The 25,104-nt window shown below is 41.7% G+C and overlaps 1 protein-coding gene across 1 annotated transcript; it reads right to left on the bottom strand.

Moving 5' to 3' along the window:
- Positions 1-82: 82 nt before the first annotated feature.
- Positions 83-4,637, bottom strand: CUNH5orf63 (chromosome unknown C5orf63 homolog). Its single transcript, XM_010222927.2, has 3 exons — positions 4,389-4,637; positions 1,036-1,092; positions 83-279 (listed from the first exon to the last, which is right to left on the bottom strand). Exons 1-3 carry the CDS (start codon positions 4,503-4,505, stop codon positions 100-102), a joined length of 354 nt encoding a protein of 117 aa, XP_010221229.1. The 5' UTR covers positions 4,506-4,637; the 3' UTR covers positions 83-99.
- Between the last annotated feature and the right edge of the window lie 20,467 nt (positions 4,638-25,104).

Genomic DNA, 25,104 nt, shown 5'->3' with positions numbered 1-25,104 from the left:
CATAAGTTCAAAGTAAAGGCCTGATCATGAATATTGCCCTTTCACAAGCTTGATGTTGCAAAAACCTTTCTGATCCACACAAGGACAGCTGTGTTTTCTTCACTGCTTTCCATCATTTTGCAGTTCCAGCTTTGCTAGATGGTTCTCAAACTTTTTAATGTCTACTCGATGCTTCATCAAGAACTTCCCATTTAAATGAAAAACAGGTATGTCATATTTGTATTTTTCATACCATGAAGAGTTCTCTGGAAGGGTAATATCCACTTCCTGCAAAATAAACTGTGACAAATAATAAAAGTATGTTAGGACATAGTGAATACTGAGGAGAAAAAAAATGCTTGTTTTTTGAATAAGCTTCTCTTTAGATGTGCAATATCACTTTCTCTGGGTTTTTTTTTCTTTTGCTACATTCTTCCATATTTTAGACAATTTCCCATTTTGTCAGCACAAAATACATATTGCCACAAACGCTTTCTTTGCAGACGACCTATCTAGTCTGGCAAGAGACACTTGATCCCCTGCACGGACTTGACCAAAATACAGCTGGCAACACAGCAGTTTCTTGTTAGGCAATGGAGAGCACCACCTTTTCAACCCTAATGTTGACTACCTTTTCCTTCAAGAAAAGTATCAAAACCAAATGAGCACCAAAAACTGTGCCATGAATTATAATACTTGTAGTTTCTTGTCCCTCAGAAATTTCTTCACAATATCCTTTCCAAACAGCACTGTTATCTGCCTCATAAAAGTTGCAAACGCTCATATAGGCCTGTATTTACAGGGCATAGGTTTTAAAAACATTTACAGGGAAGTGTATGTTGGTTTGGTTTGCTAAGACTTATTTGAGTTACAGTGTTGGAGAATGCCTTTGGATAATGAGTTTTATGGAAATTGGTGCTGAAATTGTCTTGAAGAGGTCACTCCTGAAAAAATAATGGATGGAAATAAATCCAAGCAATCTTCTTTTATAAAGAAAGAATCCTGATTAACTATTCTTTCTATACATGACATGTACATGGTAGTATAATACATTACCCTTTTCTTATATGGCTCAAGCACTTCTTTGGCTTCATCACATAGAGGGCACGGTTTCTAAAGGAAAACACAGCAAAATAGGCACATCATTTATCCTGCAAAGTAAAATACACAGGCAGCAGTGATTGTTACAATAAATGTGTTTTCCCTCCCCGTTTCGACCCCACTTCTGTCTTCGTGTTTTGTAAATCTCCACTTTATCAGCACAGCATGGACTAACATCAAAAAAGCCTCTTGCATCAGCCACAAAACTTAGGCAATTCCCATTTGCTGTTTTTTTCCCCTCATGGTACAAATTAATAGTTTTCAATTGATTTTTTTAATAAGCTGATTCATGCATGTGGCTTGGAAGACTGCACACAGATCCTTTCGTGTAGGTAACAGCAGTCCTTATTGAAGATGTTGCCATCAACAGCTGGAAACAACAGCCAGTACCACTCTTGTTGGAAGCAGAATGCAGGAATTGTAATTTCTGATCTGTTTCAGACCAAGTTACTTGGGTAAGTTCAAATAGCAAAAGAATGTGCTTGAAATAACCTGGCTGATTTTGCCTAAGAGGGATTAAGCACAGTATCTTGCATGGACAGCAACTTCCAGCAGAGGGAAGTGATAAATAGCTGTAGTGTTTTGACTTGTTATGTGGTCAGTTTTCAGAAAAACAACAAAAAAATCCCTCCTCCTCTCTGAAAACTCCCTTGTCTTTTCTCACAGCTGACTTCTGCTATCATGCATTGTGGCTGTCAGATCAAGTGCCTGTCTGAAAATGCGATCCATGTGGAGGCACATGCTTCCATATTCCACCTATCTTTGGTCATAATTTGGCCTGTAATTTATGTAACAAAATATATGGTGATAAACACAATTCATCCACCATGAAATCCCCACCCCACTTAAAGACTTTTTTGGGGCTTGTTTAAACAGGGAGTTAATATAAAGTGTGTGTGTGTGAATCAACTGGGGTTAAATATTCTCTTTTAACTCACTCTCTAAATTGTCTTTCGTTATGGACAAGACATCGTTAAGTGAAAACCCATGCAAGATGCTGAAGTTCTGTATTTTTCTTGCTAGTGTTTGTCACTTTTGGAGGGACTGAAATGCCAAGGAATAAATATTGTTGACTAAGAGGAATAACCCAGAGTCCTGCACATCAGTTTTGGAACAAGCCAGGTTCCTTACAGTGGTAGCAGGACACATTCACTCCTCCTACAACAGCAGAAAGCTTTCTGACTCTTTGTGCACAATGCTTTCTAACACACAGAAGCATTTGAAAAAATTATTTGACTCTTCAGAGAAAAAGAAAAAAAAATCCTGCTCTGATGCCAAGCCTAAGCATGGATTAATGTATTCATAAAACTCAGACCTGTGTAAAATCGGTGTATATTTTAAAGTAGAGCAGTGTAGCAGTTTTAAAGCAGAGCAAGGGAACAGTAGGCAGCTACCATGTTTTATGCTATTCTGGTAATAGTGTTGCCTGGATAGAGCCGTCTCAGACAACCTCCTACCTGAGATGTGTGCTACAACAGCAAAAGCGAAACCTGCTGAGATGGTGAAAAATCCTTGCCAAAGTGACATATGCCATATGCTGATGGCTAAACCTGTTAGATAACACACAAGCTGAAAAGGACCTTTTTATGTGCCACGTGCTCTGGGTGTCCCTGCTGGGGCAGGGGGGGTTGGACTAGATGATCTCTAGAGGTCCCTTCCGACCTCAACCCTTCCGTGACTCTGGGATTCTGTCTATGATTTCTACAGATAATGCCCATTTATCCTGCAGGCTGAGATTGCAGTTTTATGGTCATTTTATTAAGCTGGCACTGACAGGGAAGGAAGCAGACCCATCTTCCTGTTACCAACCCTTTTGTGCTGGCATAAGCACTCATACAGGGGCACTGTACACATAGACAGGAAAACTGATCTGAGTTAACAGTAACCTTGGGAAGGAGAAAAAAATAACCTGGATCAATGCCTGCATGAATGCTCATATTGCATAAAGGGAGTCTGTGAAGGGAAAACCATTTAAAGGCTGCAGAACCCTTCCTTTTTCTCCTCTCCATATTTTTAAAAATAGTAAGGAGGGGAAAAAATGAGTTAATTAGCAAAAAGCAGGCCTGCAGATTAGATTATAGCATAATTTTGCTCTGCAGTTTCCAGTGATATCAGATATAATAAAGCATTTTAAGTCAAGAGTACATTCAACAAAAGAGGGCAGTTTAGAGAATCACTTGAAACTCACTCATGGAAATTTGATTGCATACAGGGTTTTACTAGTTTAAAATCTTTATAACACAGAGAAAAAAAAGCTCTTTTATATGATTTTTAATTATTAACTCTAAAGTTAAGTTTATTATTCCTATCATATCACCTTTGGATTGGGAATAAGCTGATGCTGAAGCAGCCAGCAGAATTCTTTATACAGCATTGATTAAGAAACAGTTGTTCACCTTTTTTAAACCTAATCCTATGTAACACAGAACGAACAAACATTGTGCAGGATGAGGAAAATGCTTTAATCACATCTGTTTCCAACAAATTCACGTTTCTTAAATCTGATTTCAAAATTAACAATAGTCTGCATTTGTAGTTATCCTCTCCCCAAACATTATGTAACTGAAGGCAGCACAGCCAACATGCTGGGAAGCAGGAGGAGGGCAGTTTAGGTTTTAAAGTGTGCGATTTCATCCAAAAAGGCAAAAGAGCTTTGAAGAGAACACTGACCCTTGAAGATGATTCCATCGTGGAAATAAATGACTGTTTCTATTCATCATAGACACGTTTTCCACATATGCTTAGTGATCTCCATTCATACTATAATCTTTTGCCTGCATTTCGTTTCCATTTGCTTTTACGCAACTAGTAAAGCAAAAAGAGAGAACCAACGAACCAGAACCTGTTTTTTTCTGCTGCACTACTAATACCACTTCGATACATTTTCAGTCTCATAGGTTGAGCTGAAATTGAACAGGAATGCTTTGAAGAGTCTAGCTTGGCCGCTCACACTTGTCCCAGGCAGATTAGATGTGACAAGGAAGGAGCTCATCTTTGTTCTCCAGCCTCAGGATGAAACACTGATAGCTGGAGAACTATTTTCCACTGGCAAATGGAGACTTCAGTGTCACTGAGATGCAGCAAACTTGAAATCTCCATTTGCTGCTTGTAACTAATTGCTGGCTATGGCCACAGAGACTGGTGAGGCCTGGGGCAAAAGGCACTCTCAAGGTAAAATCTGTAATACTGAGCTTCACAAATCTGGAGGGGAAAAAGGAAAGGCTGAACCATTTCATGTGGGATTCATGCACATCTAAGGTGATATATAAGCATTCTTGCTTGGCTTTACTCTGTAGGCTAGCTTTTACCTTGGTGAACAAAGTCAACAGTGGTTTATTTGTGCCGGCTGAAGAGAGTTGTCTCCACAGTCCACGAGAAGAATGTCTTGCCAGCTGCACTGTTCTGCTCAGGAAACAAAGCACCATTGTCCTGTTAAGGCAAAAATTAAATGTATAGATTGTGTTAAGTTATAGCTAATGAAATTCAATTTTAAGGTAAATGTGGTGCCTCAGTGGTAGTTCTAAAATACACACAGTCAAACCATTTTCCCAGCATTTTTATGTTCACGGTTTCAGCACATTAATAAGAAAAACAGTTTACTATGCAGCAGGCCAGAAACAATTTCAGGTAGCTGAAGAAAAGAACCTCCATTTAAAAAGAATATTATATTTCCTTGCTGAAATGCCTCTCTTAAATTCTTTGACATAAACGCTGACATAAATACATTGTGCTGTGTCAAGCAGACATGTGCCAGTTAGAATTAAATGATATTAACAAAATGCAAAGTGCTATGCTTTGAACCTCAGTAATCTTACTGCAGTGGTTGGCATACATATTCTACTTTCTCTAAATTATTCCATCAAACAACTAATCTGCACCTAATCAGAACGTTAAAATAATGTTTCCTGCAGTGAATAAAAAGCTGTGGCCAAGATGATTTAACTTGGTAATATTAAAAGCGTGCACATTACCCTGAGTCCTTCCTGTGACAGCAAAATTATGAAAGACTGTGGTGAGTTTGTGGCTTCTTTGGGGAGGTTTAGCCCATTTAGTGTTCTTGAAGGGTGCATATTGGAGACGTGCAGTTGTGTATTCATAATAACACCAGTAACAGCAGTGCTGCTTTCACTCATGCATCCTAATGGGATCTTTACAAAACAGTCTAGAACTGAAAGGCAAGAAACAGAAGCACTGGGACTGCTGGCAAAGATTACCATTTTCATATGGTGTAATTCAAAGGTTTTCACCAGGAGACAAGCAATTCCCTTAGCTTAAAGGCAAATTTCAAAGCTTTTGCTCAGAAATGGCTTTTCTATGTTTTCACTTACTACAGCTGACCATAAGCACACATTGTTATTTGCCCAAATTTAAACTCTTTAAGTGTGCTATACAATATAGAACAGGGGCAGGACTAAGTTGCAATTGCTAAACACGTTATGGATTTTCTGTAACAAAATAGCCAAAAGCCTCCATTGAATTTCTCAGCATTAATACTGTATAACTGTTTTTACAGGAACAGTTTTGCCAGTCTAACCTCTGAGCTTGAACATTGCAGAGGAATCTGAAGTCTACTTAACTGAAATGTTTCTATCTATCGAAAAGAAAATCAAGGGTAAAAGGTACTGCCCTTTGAAAATAACTGGTCGAACTTCAGATGCTAGGAAAGAACTGGATTTTTTCCTTTGACCACCTACAACACGTGGCCTAAAACATGCTCTGCTGCACTGGGCAGGGTGCTGGCAGACGCCAGCCAGAATCCTTGGCAGCCTCTCAGCTTCTTTCACTAGGGCAGGTGGAAATCTCGTTGTCCAGGGTTTTACCTAACAAATACAAACATAAGCTTGAAACTTTCTGCAAAAAAATGCAAATCTGGATGACACTAGCTAGCTTTAGTCGTATTTAGAAATGTTTATGTCCACAATAAATAGCTGCTCAGAATGGTGGCTAGGGTAGCTAAGCACAGCATGTGGACTTGTTCACAGGCAAGATAGAAAACGTCAAAATAAACAGTTCACATTTTGGCAAGTTTTTAAATGAGTATTTCTGTTGCCAGTCTAGCAGGCCAAGTTTTCTCCTTCAGAACAAGGTAGAAGAAAAAAAAAAAAAAAAAAAAAAAAAAAACGGCTTCACACAATGAATGTGCAGAATGAGAAAAGCCTGATTTCCATGGATCTTATCCCTGCTATCCACACACACGTGCAGGAAAGGGCCTGGTTTCCATTCTTTGCGCCCCACGGTCGGTCCTGCCTGGGCCTCCCTCCTCCATCCCGGGATTCCCGCAGTAGCTGTGAGCTGCAGCAGGATCTCTGCCCGCCGAGGCCAGCGGTCACGTCCAGCCAGAAGAGCAACCCAGGGGAACGGATAAAGCCCGAGAACCTCACTAGGAGGAACAGACTGGGCAGCATCTCATACCCTCATGAATTTTAAATAATCACAAGCAACTTTGGAATTCACGAGCAACCCTCCACCAAACTGCAGCTCCCACAGCATTCACAGCATCCCACAGCATCCCGTCCCTGTGGACGGGACATCTCATCTCACACATGCGAACAGGGTGAGAGTCTAAGCACTGTTAGTTGTTAATAGATGCCTGTTGATGGCAGCCAGAAGGGCTAAGGAAACTTTGCCTTCCCACTGCAAATTCACATTTGCATTCGATAATGGTAGCATGCAGTTTGCTCTGAAAACAGAGTCCTGGAAATCCAGTTTATTTACAGATGTAAAATGAAGCTAAAGCCCTCCTGTTTTACCAGTTACAAACAAATTCAGAGGACAAAACCGTATTTTTTTTAAAATTTAATGACACCAGCCTCTATCCATGCAGCAGCCAGTTGAGAAGGCGGGTGGGCGCAGAGCTGCATTTAACCTGTGCTAAAAGCTTGCTCCTAGCATTAAGCGACCTCAGCTTCACAGGAACACAGCTGATGTTCTGCCCTGCTTTTAAATTAGCAGCATTTGCTAATCCCATTTATTGGGTTAGCTGAAAAGGTTTGGGCTAAACCAAAAGAGCTGTAGCTCTGCATGAACACGAGAGGGTTCTGATTATACTGCGAGGGGTTAAATACAGTTATTACCGATTAGAAGCTGACCCAGGGGATGTCTCGTCGGTGCCAGCGGCCCCCGGAGCCTCATGGGCTCCAACACGGCCCCGACCCGCACAGCGCTCAGCGCAACGCGGCAGCACCGGGTCCCGCGCGGCACGGCGCAGCATCGCCGGGCTCGCTCATCGCGGCACGAAAAGAGGGGCAGTTCTGCACAGATGCCCCATGGCCTTCGCAAGCCGTGCAAGAAAGACTGAGAGGGCTGAAGACTGAGAGAAGATCGGTGCACATTATCAACGTGTACAAATACCTGAGGATATAGTGGGGATGGGGCCAAACTCTTCTCAGTGACCAGTGATAGGACAAGGTGGCCAGTGATAAGACGGGTGCAAGTTGAAACACAGGCAGCTCCACCACCACATGAGGAAGAACTTCTTTCCTGTGAGGGTGACAGAGCCCTGGAACAGGCTGCCCAGAGAGGCTGTGGAGTCTCCTTATCTGGAGATCTTCAAACCTGCCTGGACACCACCCTGTGACATGTGCTCTAGGTGTCCCTGCTGGAGCAGGGGGGTTGGACTAGATGGTCTCTAGAGGTGCCTTCCAACCTCAACCACTCTGTGATATTTGTGTCCTATTATGAAGGAACTAAACTGCTAACAACACACAAAACCTTCCAGCACGACCAGTCTGGGGTTCTCCTTTGGCTACCTCCAGGTGATTACAGATTTATTTGAGAGGCACTGTAAATTTATATACAGAAAAACAGGAAGCTTGGAAAATCCAAAGCCCACCCTCCCTCATACAATAATGGTAAACAATAATCTAGCAAGAGATGCTTGGAAGCCAAAACTTGGCCAGTACAGTTTTTTGTGAAGCCAAATTGGACTAACTTCATATAAACAGAATTTCCACTGGCTAATAAATTCTGGTCTGCTGCAAAAATAAGACGCAACTAGGAAAATTAGCCATTATTTAGGCTAGATAATTAGCTGTATAAAAACTGTATCTTAGCAGCAGTCATGCAAAGATATGCACGACTGATTTCTTTTTCCAGCTACCTTTTAATGATGCAATATACTCTTAAATAATCTCAACTTAAAGTCATCAGCATACTACAGGTCTTTGGTTTTGGATACTTTATATGCATAATTACCAACACATTTAGACATGATTATGTCCTGATTTCCATAGTTCTGTACCCATAAATAAGAGAATTAAATTATTACAAATTCAGAGGCCTTTTTCCTTACACACTGTACATTTCTGCAATAAATATTTGGTTTTGGAGCCCTAAGGTGGGTTTGACAGCAGGTGAAATGCTTGGACAAATCACACCTCCTTCTGCTAGGTAACAGCAGCACATCAGAAACACAAAAACACAGCGAAAATTCAATAAAATGGAATACAGGGATGCCCTAAATCTTTTCTAGCTCTTTGTTTTTAAATAAACTTTGCAAGTGTCCTTTAAACTGATTCCTGCTCTCTAATTATTCCTTTTTCTAGTATGACAAACTGAAACAGAAACAGGCCATGGAACAGCTGCAGACAGAACACACCGAGGGCCCACAGCGGCGGCACATTTAAACACGTTTCCTTCCACAGGCCCTCATTCAAAACCAGCTGTGGTCACCCTGGAAAGTGCGCGGGCAGGCGGTCTGATCTTGTTAATCCCGTGTTTATCGGGTAGGTAACGCACAATAACACAGGTGCTGCCAGGAGGGGCTATGGGGCACCGGGGACAACACTGTGGGCTGTCTGCATCCCCAAAGGGTTTCTATTCCAGCAGCTTTTCAAATGAGTTCTTTCCACTCAAAATACTCAAAATCTTTTCACAGGAAAGCAGAAATCCAAATTAACTTTTTTTTTTTTTTTTTTTTAATGGAGGAGCCAGGTTTGACATCAGTCCTTTGTAACCACATTCAGGAACAACACTGCTGCAAGGTTAAGCTAGACACCGAGCAATGCATATCCCTACACGTTTCCTCCTCCAAGCTACAGAGGCCGGACGCAAACAGCACCAACCAGTTGTTGCCCACCCTGCAAAAGGCTGTAGGTGCAGTTTCACCCCGGCCGGAGGTGCAGTTTCACCTTTGGGTGCACCAGTTCACGCTCGGCACCGGCACCGGCACCGGCCGCGCGTCCTCTCGGCCCGCGGCCGGGCCCGGGCCCCGGACCCAGCCCGTGCCTGGAGCGCGCCGCGGGCCCACGCCACAGCCCCGCGCTGCCCGCGCGAAATTCCCCCCGGAACGCCCCGCTCCGCGCTGCAAGGGCCGGGTGACAAATCCCATTAGTCCCTGCTGCTGCCTGGAAACCGGATTAAAGACATTTCCTCAACCGGCAACGTCCTCCGCAGGGCGGCAGCACTTAACGAAAAGCAGACAGAGAAACAATAAAGTGCGTGAATTGAACAGCTCCGCGGACGAGCCCCCCGCGGCAGGAGCGCGAGGCCCGCGGGCCGCTCCGCGCGCCGCCTCCAGCCGCTTCCTACCGCTTCCTACCGCTTCCTACCGCTTCCCGCCGCGCAGCTCGAGGAGGCGCCGGGCCCGGGGGAGGAGCGGCCGCGGGCGCCTCCTCCGCGGACGCCGCCGCCTCTGGGCCCGGCGGCTCCGCGGCCCGGGGGTGCTGCGCGCCTCGGCCCGCCGCGCACCTCGGCGCGCCTCCTTGCCCGGCGCCTCCGTGGCTTCCTCGGGGCCCGGAGAAGCGGCCGGTTTCGGCGTGCGGACCTCGGCGTTGCCGCAGGGCCGGCGCGCGGGGGATCGCGCTGGTTTCCCGTGTCTGCCTGCACAGGGCCGCTCGGACAAGCCCCGGCAGCCGCCGCTTCCCCGCCTGGCCAGGGCTTGATCCTCCTGGAAAAGCTTTGTGGCCTGCAGCTGACGCGGGCTTCCACTGAGCCCGTCCCTGTAGCTACTTTCACTTTCCCCTTCATCGTTAACTTGTTAGTATTAACCCCCCACCCCATCATGTTATTAGTTATTATTATCATTTCCCCCTTTATTTCCTTGTTTATGTAGGTGCTGAGGATAGGGAGTGGGACAGTAGAGGCCTCCACCCCTAGGCAATACGGACAATCTCAGCCAAGTAGGCCAAGGTATATTCTGCTATGTTCAGGTGTAATGGAAATAGCGTAGTAGAGGGAGCCAGGAAAATGCCATAAAATGGTCACCAAAAGGAGGAAAGAGCACAGAGCAAAGCCTAGAGGCCACGGGTGCAGAGCTGAGACAAGGTGTTCACTTGGAAGAGCAGTCAGGTTATGCCTCCTGTCTGGCTTCCTCTGTGTATGAAGGAAATGGGGTTAGGCCTAACTAACGTAAAGTACTATTCTACCAAAAAGTAGCTGGCTATTTTAGTATCTTCTCCTTCCTGCACAAGAGGTAGATTCTGGCAACCCATTCGGCTGAAAGTAGGGCTACCTGCAGGTATAATTGGGGAAAACAAAACAAAAAAAAACCAACAAAAAACCTACTGGCATGTATCTGTAACACATATAGGAAAACCAAAAGCAAAGCACACAGGGGTCTTCACACAGGAGGGTATGGAGAAAATACACTGAAAAATAGTGGGCAGCGTTATCGGATTGAAAGAAAAGACATTTCTCCTAAGCAGGGGCCAACCTGGCTGTTCTTTTGCTCATGCTGCTTCTATTGGCTTCAAGTGGAATAAGCAGCCCTTAGTTTAATTTCTGGCTTTGAAAGTGAAATAAGGTTAATGCAATGAAAGAAAGCAGGGGAATTAGTGTTTGTTTTTTTTTGTCATTTCATATTTCGGTTTCGCTGAGACTGTCCGCTTCCCCATGGCTTTGGCAACAGCAGTGTGGATAAAATAGATTTCTATTAAGGATATGATACTCCTTTATTTTTACTTTTTAAAATTTAATACAGACAGCAAGGTTATTCATGACTGAATGTGAAGGTGGCAAAAGGAGTAAGAGAGTATAGAGATCCATTTTAAACACAATAGTCTCTTGTATTTTCATGATCTGCTTGAAACCATACATGGTGTGTATGGTAAAGGAATTAGTGGATGATACGAAGTTGGGATCAAACAGGAATATTTGGAGCATACAAATAAATTGAAATTAAATTGGAAATTGCCTCAAATTAATACAATGAAATGCAGTAAGAGCAAGACATGGGTTAGTTCAAGGAAGTTATGAAGCTGACAACAACAGAGAAGGCTCCTGTTCCACTGAAATGAATTGGGGCATTCTTGTCCCAGACCTGTGCGATGGATGCTTTTCCACCAGAAGGGATCCCAAGATCTTTTAAATGAGTAATATGTCCTTCTCTGCTTTTGATACCTGGTTTGACTGTTGTGCACTGTGTAGTTTTCTCAGGAACAGGGTTTTAAGTGAAAAACAAGTGCTGACTGCTAGGGAATGGCAGCTGCAGGGCTGTGTTCTGTTGCTTGCTATGTGTCTCTCAAGATCTTAGTTGTGCTTTGGTAGTTGTTCCCGTGCTGCGAGTGGGAGACAAATCTGGCTATAAAGTCAGCTCTGCTTCCTCTCGTCCTCTGTGCTTTGGGAAGTACGGCACGGAGAGTGGGAAGGCCCTCCAGGAGAGGAGTCTGACCCGCTCCAGCGGCGGATTAGCTAGCAGAGTAAACCAATGTGTGCTGAGGATTACTCAGCTCTGGGTCCTGGTGACTCGTTCTCAGCTGTTCTTAACTGAACAGAGATGTAGCGCAGCCCACTGACCATGGCTGTTTGTTTCGGTGTCAGGAGCAGGACGTGGCGTACGGAACCGTGGCTCCGTGGGGAAGCGGGGGTGTTGGGGCGCCCCGCGTGGGGCTGGGAGCTGTGGGCCCCGCGATGCGCCGCGCTGCATCCGTGTTCAGGAGAGGCTGCTTGAAAAGATGCAAGGAGATAAGCATGCTCTTGGTTTCTGGCTGCTGGTTTAGTTTTATCCCTTCCTCCAAAGAGGACCCTAGCCCACCTTGGGATCTGCATCCAGGATTTCCCAGGGAATCCAAAGGATGTGGGCACACAGCTCCCAAACAGGTTGCCTTTTTCAGCATGTGAAGCCAAACCCTGCTCCAGCCACTTTCCTGGTTCCCACTGTGAGAGCAGCGCTGCCTCTCGCAGTCCATCAATTAACCAGATGACTAATTGGCTCTGCAGATGCAGCTGGTTAGTTCAGAATTGCATTCATTTCATGTGATGCTGTTTTCAATTGAACAGCATTTTTCAACATCTTTTAATCTTCTGTTGGCACTTGCATTTACACTGGCTGGTGTTTAGGTGTATCACATAAGGCTGGTTTCAGGCATAATCCAGTTTATTTATAATTGGGTAAATATGAAGAAAAAGAGGACCTCTTATACAACTACAAACAGAATTTATGAGTGTGCTTCATAAGTAACCACTCAAGGCAGGTTTCTAGTATGTCATTGCAGAGAGTTGGTGGAAATATTAGCTTTGATTTTATTGCATGCTGAACCCTCTTCAATGTAGGGTCTTAAAACAGAAAAAATGTTACAGAAGTGAAAGAATTACTATTTTAGAACTTCTGTCACTGCCTCTGTGCTTGGGAATAAGACTCTACAATTTACTATTTTAAATGTGTTGTGAGATCTGAAAGTAGTGCAATTCCATCCTGTATTTCATTCTAGCACATAGGATGTCTTTGAACATTGAGGGCAGCTATGACTCAGTGCTTAAACTCACTGTATGGGCATCCTGCTATGCTGCACAAGTCTTCCTTTTTTTTTTTTTTTTTTCTGCATATCCCTTAAATAATGTGCTAGCTTGCTTCCATATTTTTGGACTAAAAAGAACTCATGTTGTGATGGATTTCTGTTCCTAATGGCCTTCAATTAGGTTCTCTTCCAGATTTCTTTTTCACCTCCCTAAAATCATTATTTTATGTGCAGCTTCATGTTTTATATCTGCTATATGTCACAGCATGCTTTTTGTTGCTTTACATGGTTTGTTTTTATTTGGACATTTAATAAAAACTGAATTTAAAATGTGAAACTGCACTTGTAAAAGATCTATTGTGCATTCTTCAATCAACAGATAATGGAAAAAAACAGGTACAGTTTCTGAGAGAGATTTAAAATGGCTTTCAATTTTGTTTTGTGTTGTATAGTTTAATGGCATCTACATTTACTGTTGTGTTTTAAAGAAAACTATACTCAATTTTGTTTGATACTCTCCTACACATGAAGAACAAATCAGCTTTGTCAACAGAGAATCTGATTTTTCTGTGGACTTACTATGATCTTGGTTTGGTTTTTGTGTTTTGTGTTTTGCAGATAGCTCTATGAATACATGATAACCAAGCTTGAAAATGGTTAAGGATTAAAAGTTTGTTTTTTTAAAAAAACAAAACCAAACCCAGTTAGGGTGTGTTGAGGCCTTCACAGTGGTGTTCCGTTTGAAATGGGATGCTCTCTGGCCATAAGCCTCCTGGGCTTTGGTATTTTCTGTTGAAGTCAGTGCAACCATGTTGAGCGGAATAGAGAGTTTCCCTCTTTGAAGGCCTCGGTGTCGCTCCCTGGGGAGCTCCCAGCCCCTCGGTGGCCCCTCGGCGTTCAGGGCTCCCCGGCGCCCTCTGCTCTGAGCCGTGCCTGCCTTGTGGGCCTGTGGGCCTCGGCCTGAGCTACCACGTGTAGAAAAAGGCTGTTCGGCCTGGGCTGGCTGGTGTACGTAGAGGACTTCGCGTTGGGGCTGACCTATCTTTGGCCATCTGGGCAGCCGCGTGTCCCTGGGGAGGCCTGTGTGCAGGGCAGGGAAGGTCCCTGCCCTTCTTCCCAGCCGCAGGTACGTTCCTGCCTGTTGTGGGCAGCTGGAATATGTGTCTGTTTTTCTCTGTCATTTGGGAGGGAGGCGTTTTGTGTAGCTATAACGAGCTGTCGTATCCTGGAGCCATCTCTCTCAGTTTAAATGGGAGTTTGTGAACGCCCAGGTAATTCAAAAATAAAAAGTAACAGCCTCGAAAACAATCACACTGGCACAGACATCAATAACATACGGTAAAGAGTGGAGGAACATCAGGGCAATATTTGCGAGAAGTAAATTTGGCTGTAAAATCAGAGTAAACTCTTGCAATTGGGTGTAACTGCAAGGAATGATATGTTGGAACCAGGCGCAGGACAACTGCACAGGCCTTTACGGGAGCCGAGCCGGATTACAAGACACGGACTCAATATGAGTTTAGATCTTGCTCCGTTTATTAGCGGAAGTGCGCATATATTTATACCTACAAGCATCTGAGGGATATCCAGGTTAGCTACGATTGGTTGTTAAGGGAGGTTGCCATGTCCCGGCCGCATAGGCTCTTCTCAGCCCTGCAAAGTTGTTTACCCGAAATGGCTAACTACTCTTTACCACATAGCTCCCCATTCCCAGCCAAGGACAACTCAGTAACGCTCCCCAGTACATTATCAGCAAGGCGCAGGTGGTGCAGTTTCCCAGCACAGTGCAGATTCCCAGCACAGTGCAGATTCTTAGCACAGCATTTCTCTACAATGATAGTTCAAGATCATAGCATTAAGCAAAGCATCCTGAGGAATACATTCAAAACCCCCAGCATGCCTATTTAAGTGATGAATGTCTGTTGTAGAGCATTTTCATTTCTTAAATGACCTATGTAAGTAGAAACTAGTAGACTCTGCATATGAGCTTCCACTGCCTGTTATTCCAGTGATCGTCTGACCTGTAGATACAGCAACACATGAATTACACATTGCGTAACAGTGGTTTGGACAGTACTTTGACTGTATTTTCACATGTAATCATTCCTGCTGGGGCATCGCTGTCATGACTGTTGTGATATCTACACATTAGTTTACTGAGCACCAATAGAGCATTTAGTTACAAGCTAATCCACAGCCCATTGAAAATCAATAGTAATTTTCCTGTTCTCTCAAAAAAACTTTGGGTCAGCCTGTTCATTTGCATGTAGCTCAGAAAAGAATTGTGGCATGTTAGCCCTGAGTGCTAAAAAAGACTTTTCTGTTGGGAAGATGCAGCAGGGTTATAGTTACCACCACCACGAGTGCAGGGAAGTGTCGTTGCTCTGCTTCGGTGCAGGTGATGTTTCACACACCTTGATGCAGGTGATATCCCAGGAAAGAAACGTGCGCCCCAGAAGAAACCGCGCGCACCTGGGAGGAAACTGCCGCGCACCCCCGGGGTGGGAATGCGCATTCCTTTCATGTCCCTGTTCTTGCAGAGTCCGTCCCCTCTTCTCTGCGTGCTCTGGTGCTCCTGTTCCCCCAGCTTGAGTGCCAGCGCTGCCCCATAGACACTGCTGGGCGTTGTTTGGGCCTCGTGTTAATCTCATGGTCCTCCCAGATGTGGGGTGCCAAGGTCAAGAAGCAGATAACTGTGGGAAGATGAAACACCTGGAGCACCTGGACACATCATGGTCTTCCCAGAGCCAAGGCCAAGGAGTTACGGCAACAATGTCGAGACAAAACACAATTCAAAACAGTCTCTTACAAACATTCACACAAATTTTAGCTCAATGAAAAGAATTTATGGGAAGATGAACGTCTTAAGGGGAGCTAGAATAGGCACTAGCCATATCCTGCATTTTAAGGATGCTCTAAAAAAACAGTACCCTGCAGTACCCTTCTCTCAAATACCAAATGAAGAAAAAAAGCTGTTTCTGGCTCAGGGTATGATTTGCTATGTAATGGTGTATTAAGTGATGCACAATTTAATTTAAAATGTGTTTCTCCTATTTCCCCTCTGAGGATTCAGATTACTAAAGGATTTTTTTTTCTTCTTAATACCTTTTCACCTTCAATACCTTTTAAATTTGCACTAATTTACACAAAACATAGTTACCACCATGATGCAAAGCCTGATTTTCGCTGCACTTCCCAAATGACCACTTTCAACAAATGTCGGGGAGTCATTTATATGTATGTTTCTGCTATTAAAACTAAGATGAAATATTATAAAACACCAGAATTTCAGTGGCACCTGAGTAGAAAAGTAAACCATTATTTTTACAGTTCAAATTACAATTATTTTAATTCTATCTGACAAAAGCTATATGTTCCATACAAATAGTTCAATTGGAATATTAAGAATATTTTTCCCTTTTCCTCGGTGGTGTTTCCTTCGTTGCTGCATGCAAGTAATTGGCTCACTATTATTGGCTCACTAGCATAATCCATATTGTTGTCCATCTGCTTTGATGCTGTGCATTTTATTATATGAGAGTTTTGTGCCATTTCGTAACAGCAGTAAGGTTGTGTTTTGTGTCAATTCAAAAACAATTGAGAAGTATTTCAAGTTTTACATTGGAAGATACAGAGGAGCACTGTGGAGTGTAAATCTGATGCAGTAAAAGACTTGCCCAATGTTTACTGAGTTTTAAGAATGGGACAATCTCTATGTTTTACATTCTCACTTCGTAATAAAAATACTGAATTATGCAAAAACTGTAACTCAAGAGTTACACAGATATTAGTGAAGCCTCAGAATGAAGTTTTTTGGGAAGAGATTTTTCTTTTCATTTTTTAATCTCACAGGATTAAAAACTACGTAATCAAACAACACGTCTCCAAAACCTGATTTTTGGCAGTCCCCCTGTTGCAGGGACGTGCCTTGGTGCCAGCTCCAACACGTGGCCGCTCTCTGCGAGGCCTCTAGGCTGGGGCAGTGCCGCGAGCTGAGGCGGCCCCGGCGGCAGCTCAAGCACTGCCATGCAAGTGCCCACGTTCTCTGCATTTTAGCCCATTCCCCGCCACCTTTTTGGTTCATGTCTTTGAGGAATCTTCCAGAACAAGCTGTGTATGAGCAGGTAAGAGCACAAACCAGGAACTAGGCATAAGGCCGTATTTTCTGAAAAAGACACTTCAGTTATGTATCAATTCCCTTGCTTCAGAGCTGCAGAGCAGGCTTGGCCAACTCGCTTCCTCGCATTGCTGTAGTCTTGTTTATGCAATGCTGACCGCAATGTAAAGAAATAACCTAGAAGCCTACTTTCTCGGTTTTGTACACATGCACTCTGATTTCAACTAGTACATTTTTAAAATCAAGCAGGAGAAATAGTGAGTGGATGGTGTTTCACTGGAATTTCACTTGGACTCTAATCCTACTGCTGGCCAAATTCAGTGCTACTCAGGAAAGCTCCCCAGGTGCCCATGTGTTTGGTGTAGACCAGGCTTTTGCTTATTATTTGGTCAAGCATCCTGTAGCCTGAAGAAAAACTGTTGGTGTGATCTTGACACATCAGTATAATGCTAAGCACAGCTAGGATGTGACTGCACACTGCACAAGCATGTAAATAATAAGTAAAAAGTAAAGGAAAAAAAAAAGATTTTGGGGAACACCTGCAGAGGCATCTTGCAGCAATTAGGAGACTTTGTTTAAGTGTGGTGTTTTGCATTTTATTTTTTTGGTGAGAGAAAGAAAAAGAGGTTGGAAAAAGTTATTCTGAATGAGGTAAAAGGATTCCTAAGCAGGGAAACATAATTAACTCATTTTCAGTCCTTCAACACAAATGAGAAACTGGCTTTATCTGAGCAGAACCAGCAGAAGGTTTTAAAGGCAGTATGTAACTCTTTTCTTGGCTTCAGTGGGACGATGTGGATAGGGAATCAACCCTACACACACAAAGGGTGTGAATCAAAAGCTTTCTCATTAATAATATTGACTTCCTAGTTTGAGGGAATTTATCAATCCCTCAGGCATGCTGCAAAACTTACCCCTATGCATGAAATTTTGGACAAAATGGGTGGTGGAGAGCTCTGGTCCTATGTTATTATCTTCCTGTTAACCAGGGGAAGACTTGTATTTTGGAAAATCGGTGGTGTGCGTGGGCAGGGTGATTTAATGCTGTTTTACGTATTTTTAATTAATATAGGCACCAAGAACACTGCATGAATGAGTCAATATATCCAAGATTATCTATCTGGTCAATGAAATGAAATAACAGGTGAAAATAATGGGTTTGCTGTGATGCTGATGAATGCTGATGAAATTGCAATATTAATGACTGAATGTGGTCAATTCTTCCCCCCTTTTTTTTTTCCAAAAAAGTAAAAGCTAAACTGGTGTGAGTAGAATGCAGCATTTAGAGTTTCTTTTGACTTTTTTTCCTTATCTCTCAGCGGAGTTCAACTCTGATTCTGAAGATAAATTGTGATGTCCCTTTGGTTTCAGCAAGGGTGATATATATCTTAGGTTTAATCATGATTATAGTGTGCTGGTATGGACAAAGAATGATAGCAGCCTTGTAGAAATTTACTATAAATTAGTAGTGTCTGAAGATATAAGGTATTTGAATATCTGGCAATGTAATAGTCTTTAAAGTCTTTGAATCCTTATTTTTAAATTCTTAAAATCACCAGTGCAATAACAGTGTTAATCAAATGATTAACCAGTACATGTGCATTTTGATTGTTTTAATCAGGAAATTTTTGTCAGCTGAAAGCTTGAAAAAATAATATTGCTTTATAAAAATATACATGTTATTTTACCTAGAATATAATATATAAAAAACTTAAAGGGTGCCCCTACAGGGGGCATGTAATTGTAACAAGATTTTTCTTTTTTTGTAGTAAAATTTTAGGAAAAATCAGGAAAAAAAGGGACTTCTGATATCTAGTAATTAAAATAAATGCATTATTTCTTCCCGATACTGTGATGTGTCTCAGAAATGTTTTGCCAAGGAGGAGATTTCTTCTTTTCTGTTTTCCAAAGATGCTTTGGAAACTGTTTCAGCCTTATAATCAGTATCAAATCAGTACTTACATAAATTAAAACTGAAGGAGTTATGAAAACTGTGTTATGAAAGAAGATACTCTGGATGCAAAACTGCAACTCTTTGTTCAAAGTTTATTGCACATCGAGTGTGTTAAAATGCTTTTCTTTTTAACAGAAATGGTTTAGCATTGTGTGAATGAGGTAACTGAGAAATACACTGAGTTGTTACCAACACTACAGTAGTTTTAGCCAGGTTCTAACACTCTTCTGCTTTGCTAACTAAAACTAGTCATTTGGGGAGCCTCTTGCCATCCCATCCAATTAGGTCAGGTTAGTTCCTTTTGGAACATGATTTCTTTAAGATAAATTCTTAGTGCTGGGCAGCTAAATTCCTTATGTGCTTCTTATCCCCTGCCCCCAAACAATCCAAACTGAGCAGGCCTCCCTAAACTTTTATTTGTGCCTAAAATGTCTTTGACCAGTTGCCACCCAACTGTGGAGCAACTGAGGAAAGACTCGGTGCTTCCCAGCCTGGATCTCTGAAGTTCCCATAAATGCTGCTCATGGATTAGCAGACAATATTAGAGAAGAAATGGTGCTGTGATGTTGTATTTTCCCACCAGTGTGAGGCCATTTGCATTAAAGCAGTTGTAAACAAAGCCTTCAGATGGCAACTACAAAGAGTTTAAGCATTTTTTCTTGTTGTAACAATAGGACCTGCTTACTACTACTTTAGCATTTGTGCTCTGTCTTTATATATATATCACTTTTGAAATGTCAAATAAATTTGGTTCTCATTTGGTGATACTGATGGCCTGGGGCGGGGGGGGGGGAAGGACATTTTTAGGGTGAAAGACAAAGGAATTTGTTCTTCAGACACAGAATAATTGACTTTGTATAGGCAATGTAATAAAAGGTGGCAGCTGTCTAACTATTCTAGAAGTTTTCTTGTCATATTGAGTCCTCTCCTCCTGCCACGTGATGAGCAAATTTGCATTTGTGCCTGTGCCAAAACAATGTACAGCACCATAAGTCAAAGTGAAATTTTAGATGGATTTGCACAGCTGATGAGCTGTTGAAGATATGTCCTTCTTGAATTTTCAGATAGATATATATGCCTCAGAATTTTTTTTGACATCATAAGGTTTGATAGTATTTTAATGGTGTGGTTCACATTACATCCTTAGGACTTAATTCTGCTGCTGCTAATCATGCCTGTTTGTGTTTCCTTTTAGAACAAGTTTTATTGAAAGAATAGAACTATTTTTTTTAAGTAAGGTACATTCAGTACATAAATGGAGCAGGATTTGGTCAGGTGTGGAAATCCTCTCTCACCAACCTCAATTTTGAAGATATGTTTTGATTTTTAACTTCTCTAGAATTTTCCAAGGAAATTAATATCTTTGACTACGTACCTGAGGTTTCTAAGAGTGATCTTCATTAGGTTGATTTAGAGTTTGTCTGAAAATTAGCTCTCTTTAAAATTATGCCTAGCTGGGTATCCAAAATCAGGTTCACAAGAGCCGCCTTGTAATTAGGAAGAAAAAAAAATGTTTATATATACATATATGTATGTATATATACACATTTATAGCGGTAACTGTGCTGTAAGAATTGTCACGTGAGGTTTTTACAAACCCAAGCCTGAGGACACAAGCTTGCACTCAGAAAGCCAGATAATAACTCTACTGATGGTACTGATCACCATCTTTTGGTATGAACAGAGGGTACGGTTACCATCTCTTACCAAGTAATCTCTTGAGCCTATATGCCATTATGGTAAGCAGTCTAGTTTGGCAGCATAACATTTCTCCCAGTTAATGACCATCCCAAGCCCTGATTAATTTCTGTAGTGAAATCATCAGAAAAAAAAAAATCTAATGTGTTATTATGGTTTTTGTTATTATTAGTAGTAACAGTACTCTAACAACTTTGGAAGCCTAGCTAGTAGAATGATACTGAAAATACTGCATTAACCTGAACTCAGTCAAAGCACAGTCTCTTCTAATGACACTTGTGTCGTCTCTACTTACTGTATTGTTTACCACCATTTATGCTCCTCTACTTACCATAGTATTTTTATACTAAATCACATAAAGATGCTTTTGGTATATTAGTCAGGCTAATTTCTCTTTGCTGCGTGCTGTGATTTCTTCCAAGCAGCAGTTCTGGTATTAAAAATTGCAACACTCTGTCCATGCTGATATTATTTTATATTTGGCTTTGTTGTTGACTCTGTATTTCTATGTGGAGGTGTAAATCTATAGTTTTTCATTCTGATATGAGAATCTCGCTAGCATTACATTAGTATTGGAGTGGGATCCCAGCTTTTATTTTAGAGATTTACAGATGAAGGGTTGTGACCAACAGTAATAAATTCAAAGAATTTATGTTCTAGTAGTGCAGTTAGCTGAGGTAGAATTGCCATCTGTTTGTCATATTTCTACAACAGTTGGTGGAGAAGGAATGAAATTCTTCTCAACCAGAATGAAATTATTATTCTCCTTTCTCTGAAATACAGAAGAATCTGTAATTCTTGATGATTGTCACTGTAAGCTGTTACAAAGTCAGCAAACATTTCAGCAAATACTTCGGGGTTATTACAAAAAGCAACTGTGAAATGTTGTTATTCTTTTAACAAGATTGCTGCACCTTTCATTACAAAATGAATGAATCAGTAGTTTCTATTGATCAAGGAGAGCTAATCTCTGCCAAGATAATTTCATTATAGATTTTAAACCAACTAGTGCAGACCAGTTTTTCTTGAAGCGAGTGCTGGAAAAAGGCATTAACCACTTAAGTTCATATACTTCACAGATACAGAAAGACATGAAGACAACCTGAAGGAATTTGTATCTGAAGGACAAGGCAGATTTTAGAGAAAGAAGTCTGCAGATGGTAGCGTAACAGGTAGAGCGCCATGATCTAAGAACATAACTCTGAAATGAAAAGAACCTGACTATAAACACCCCAAAACATTTACACCATAGTCTAAAGCATCTGTTCAGAATTTTGTGTGATGATGGAGTGAAAAGAAAGAAAGAATTAAGTGGAAATTGTCTTGCTGTACCTTGGCTTTATGCTTCTTTTTGTTGTTGTCATTACTTCTTTTATACTGAATTTCCTTCCTCTTTGTAATCATTTTGACTGCAGTGGAACAATAACAACATAGCTCGTAATGCCTCGGGGAATACATGGAGTACCATCAGAATACAAAATAATTTCTTAACTCTGCTAACTGTATTTCCAGGTGTATGATTTATGAATTTTCCTGTTGCCTTTTATTAGGCAAGCAAAACTCAAAAAATGGTGGTTATTTTGCAGGGAGAAGAGTGACACCCAGTGGATTGTGCTTGGCTTTGCTCTGCAGTGTTTCACATGTTACAGGAAAATCTACCTACGTACTTCTCTCTCTTGTGTGCTGGTTGTAATAACACACAGGAAGATAACTTCAGCTCACGAAAGATGGAGGATTTTAGTCCAGAAACCTTAACTACGTGCTACAAGATTAAATATATCCAGAGCAAGAATATGGCTCCAACTTAACGTTTGTTACATTGTATCTGCTTTTCTGTTTCATTTACAACAGAAAGCCACAAAGCCTGCTCTGAGCTCAAAATGTATTTTGCAGAGGCAAAGTGGGCGAGAAAAGCAGTAGCTCCAAGAGTAATAGCAGTAGCTTGGAGCAGTAGCTCCAAAAGTAATAGCTCTCCCTCGCTAAGGGACACATTCGCATGCCAAAGAAATAATTGATTCCGGTTCAGATTTTGTGGTAAAGGTGAACTCTGGTAAGTCTTTGTGGGCGCTGCTTGCAGCTTCCAGGCCTTGCCTTGTGCAGTTGTCACCTGCATGGGCGACAGAAACTGCCCCTGGAACTTCTTCTGCACTGCCTGGAAACTTCCCCAAGGATTTCTCACAAGTGCTGCACTGAGCAAAAAGGGAGCTGTTCTAAGTAACTGTAGAAATGAAAGCGTCTGCTGTATTAGTAAGTTGCCAATATTCATCTAGCTTGTGTTTATGCACTAGGAGCTTTCAGACCTCTTCTATTCACAGAAAGTCATGTCAAAAGATCAAGAGAAGAAGAAGATAAGAACTGCTACCAGTCCATGAAGATTGTTTCCATCTAGGTGTGTGAATTTGGAGCAAAAGCAGTTAAAATAAATTTTAAAGTTTTCTAGGTTTCAAAATATTGTATATGTCAAGAGACAATTATTGAAAAGTTCTAGTGCATATCTTGCCTTGAATAAGGCATTAATTATTCCTATTGTTCATATGAAAATAACAGCATATAATAGTGCTGCTTGGATATCAGGTTGCTAAGCTTCAGTCACTAGTTTTAGTTTAGGAGTAGACCTTTTCATTTAGTCAGAAAAAGTACACATGCCTCATATTCTATCTGTATTTGTTGGAAACTTTAGTCTGCCTAAGAAACCGTTAAATCTGTTAAAACTAGCCCTGACCTGGAGAAAATAAGATTGAGAAGGGATCTTATCAATACATACAAATACCTGAGGGGAGAATGTAAAGAAGATGGGGCCAAACTCTTCTCGGTGGTAGCCAGTGGTAGAACAAGGGGTAATGGCTAGAAGTTGAAACACAGGAAGTTCCACCTCCATATGAGGAAGAACTTCTTTGCTGTGAAGGTGCCAGAGCACTGGAACAGGCTGCCCAGAGAGGTTGTGGAGTCTCCTTCTCTAGAGATCTTCAAAACTCGCCTGGATGCCACCCTGTGCCACGTGCTCTGGGTGTCCCTGGTGGAGCAGGGGGGTTGGACTAGATGGTCTCTAGAGGTCCTTCCTTACCTCAACCATTCTATGATTATGGGATTCTGTGTATTCTGATAGAGATTATGGTTCATTTAGAAGAGGTGATATCTCAAGTACCAAGATGTGGAAATCTGGACAATGAGATATTTCTTTCTTTTCCTGCACTTGTCTCTTCACTGCTGAGAACAGCAAATACTATATGTGCCAGTTCATCACAGACTGATGACAAAAACAGTGAACAGCATGTGTTTGTGCAGAGCTGCTCACAAATGTAAGAATATACATAGTTCTGGTCATGTGTACCATGCACATAAGGCCATGCATTTATACAAAGATGTTTATCATATTTTTTCCTTTTTTTTTTTTTCTTTTCTTTCTCTTTTTTTTTTTTTTTTTAAAAAAAAAAGTGTGAAAGGCTATCCCATACTATGGCTTTAGCTTTGCCTTTCTGATATTAGTAGATGTTTAGGGACAAATTCGTAAGGGTTTGAATACTTAATATGAGTTTTGCAATGCTTGACTTTTAACTATTTGTCGCTTCCATTTGTCCCTCTTCAACTGTAACAGCATCCCGTAAAGGTGGAGAAGAGTAACTTTGGCTTAATGTTTTGATGCTAAGTACAGGTCAATTGAACCTAAAAAGCCAACACAAATATTCACGCAGATGTTGCTGTCTCTATTGGATGCTTTTGACAGCAGTGCTGACTGTAAGGTGAGATCTCTGGAAGTATCTAGAGCTGCTTTTTCAGAGCTTTGAAAAAAGCTCCCCCCAGGAAAAAATTACAGAAAGTGTCTCCTTTGACATAAAAACTTCTGATTTTCATTTCCTTACAAATATGTGTACTCAAACACATCATAATGTGTGCTGGGCTTCCCGGTTCTTGTTCTTTCCAATAGAACAAACTGTAGAGCATAACACCATGGAAGAGTTTTTTTCCTGTTATATCACATCAGTGCCTGCATTTTTGAAATGCTGAAATGTAAAAATGGTTTGTCCTTTTTAAATCAGTTAACGTTCACTTAATTTAGAGTGATCTTCATAATTAGTTAGGTAACATTAACACTTCTTAACAAAATGAAAGGCATTTCCTTTCTTATATGGGAGAAAGTAAAAGCTGTAGCTCAGTTTCCAGTGGGATGAGAGGGTATACAAAAAAAAATGTATAAATAAATCCCAAAGCTAAAGCTGTAAATGCACACTGAACCTCTGTGTGGTTGCTCTCCGGTCTAAAACACACTGACGTTTCTGTGGCTGATGTATTGCTCCCCACACTGTAGGAATTTTGCTGGCAAGACTGCCTCTAATTACCTTATTGATTTCTCTTCTCTTAAATATCCCTTTGTGCAGCAGTAGAGGAGGCTGTGCAGAATATAGCCCCATCTGCGGAGTCTCACTGCACAGAGTCCTGTGCAAACCCAGTTCCTCACTCCCTTTGCAATCCAGCCATTCTGTCGTGGACAGCATTTCCACCATGCTGGAATTGTGAATGTGCAGATCCATAATGAAAACGATAATTCAGGACTTGAGTTAAGGCAGAGCATGGTAACAACC

Source organism: Tinamus guttatus, unplaced genomic scaffold (genome assembly GCF_059628265.1).
Source record: "Tinamus guttatus ecotype Peru unplaced genomic scaffold, ASM5962826v1 Tinamus_guttatus_pri_ptg000199l, whole genome shotgun sequence".
Lineage (NCBI taxonomy): Eukaryota > Metazoa > Chordata > Aves > Tinamiformes > Tinamidae > Tinamus > Tinamus guttatus.
The sequence above is the reverse complement of the archived record's forward strand: the minus strand, read 5'-3'. Positions and strand labels throughout refer to the sequence as shown.

Bases quoted from the DNA above. Each gene is read 5' to 3' on its own strand.
- CUNH5orf63 (XM_010222927.2), bottom strand. From the start codon at position 4,505: ATGGTGCTTTGTTTCCTGAGCAGAACAGTGCAGCTGGCAAGACATTCT. The intron at 1,093-4,388 runs GTAAAAGCTAGC...GTTTTCCTTTAG, and splicing joins TGTTGACTTTGTTCACCAAG to AAACCGTGCCCTCTATGTGA. The intron at 280-1,035 runs GTAATGTATTAT...TATTTGTCACAG, and splicing joins TTGAGCCATATAAGAAAAGG to TTTATTTTGCAGGAAGTGGA.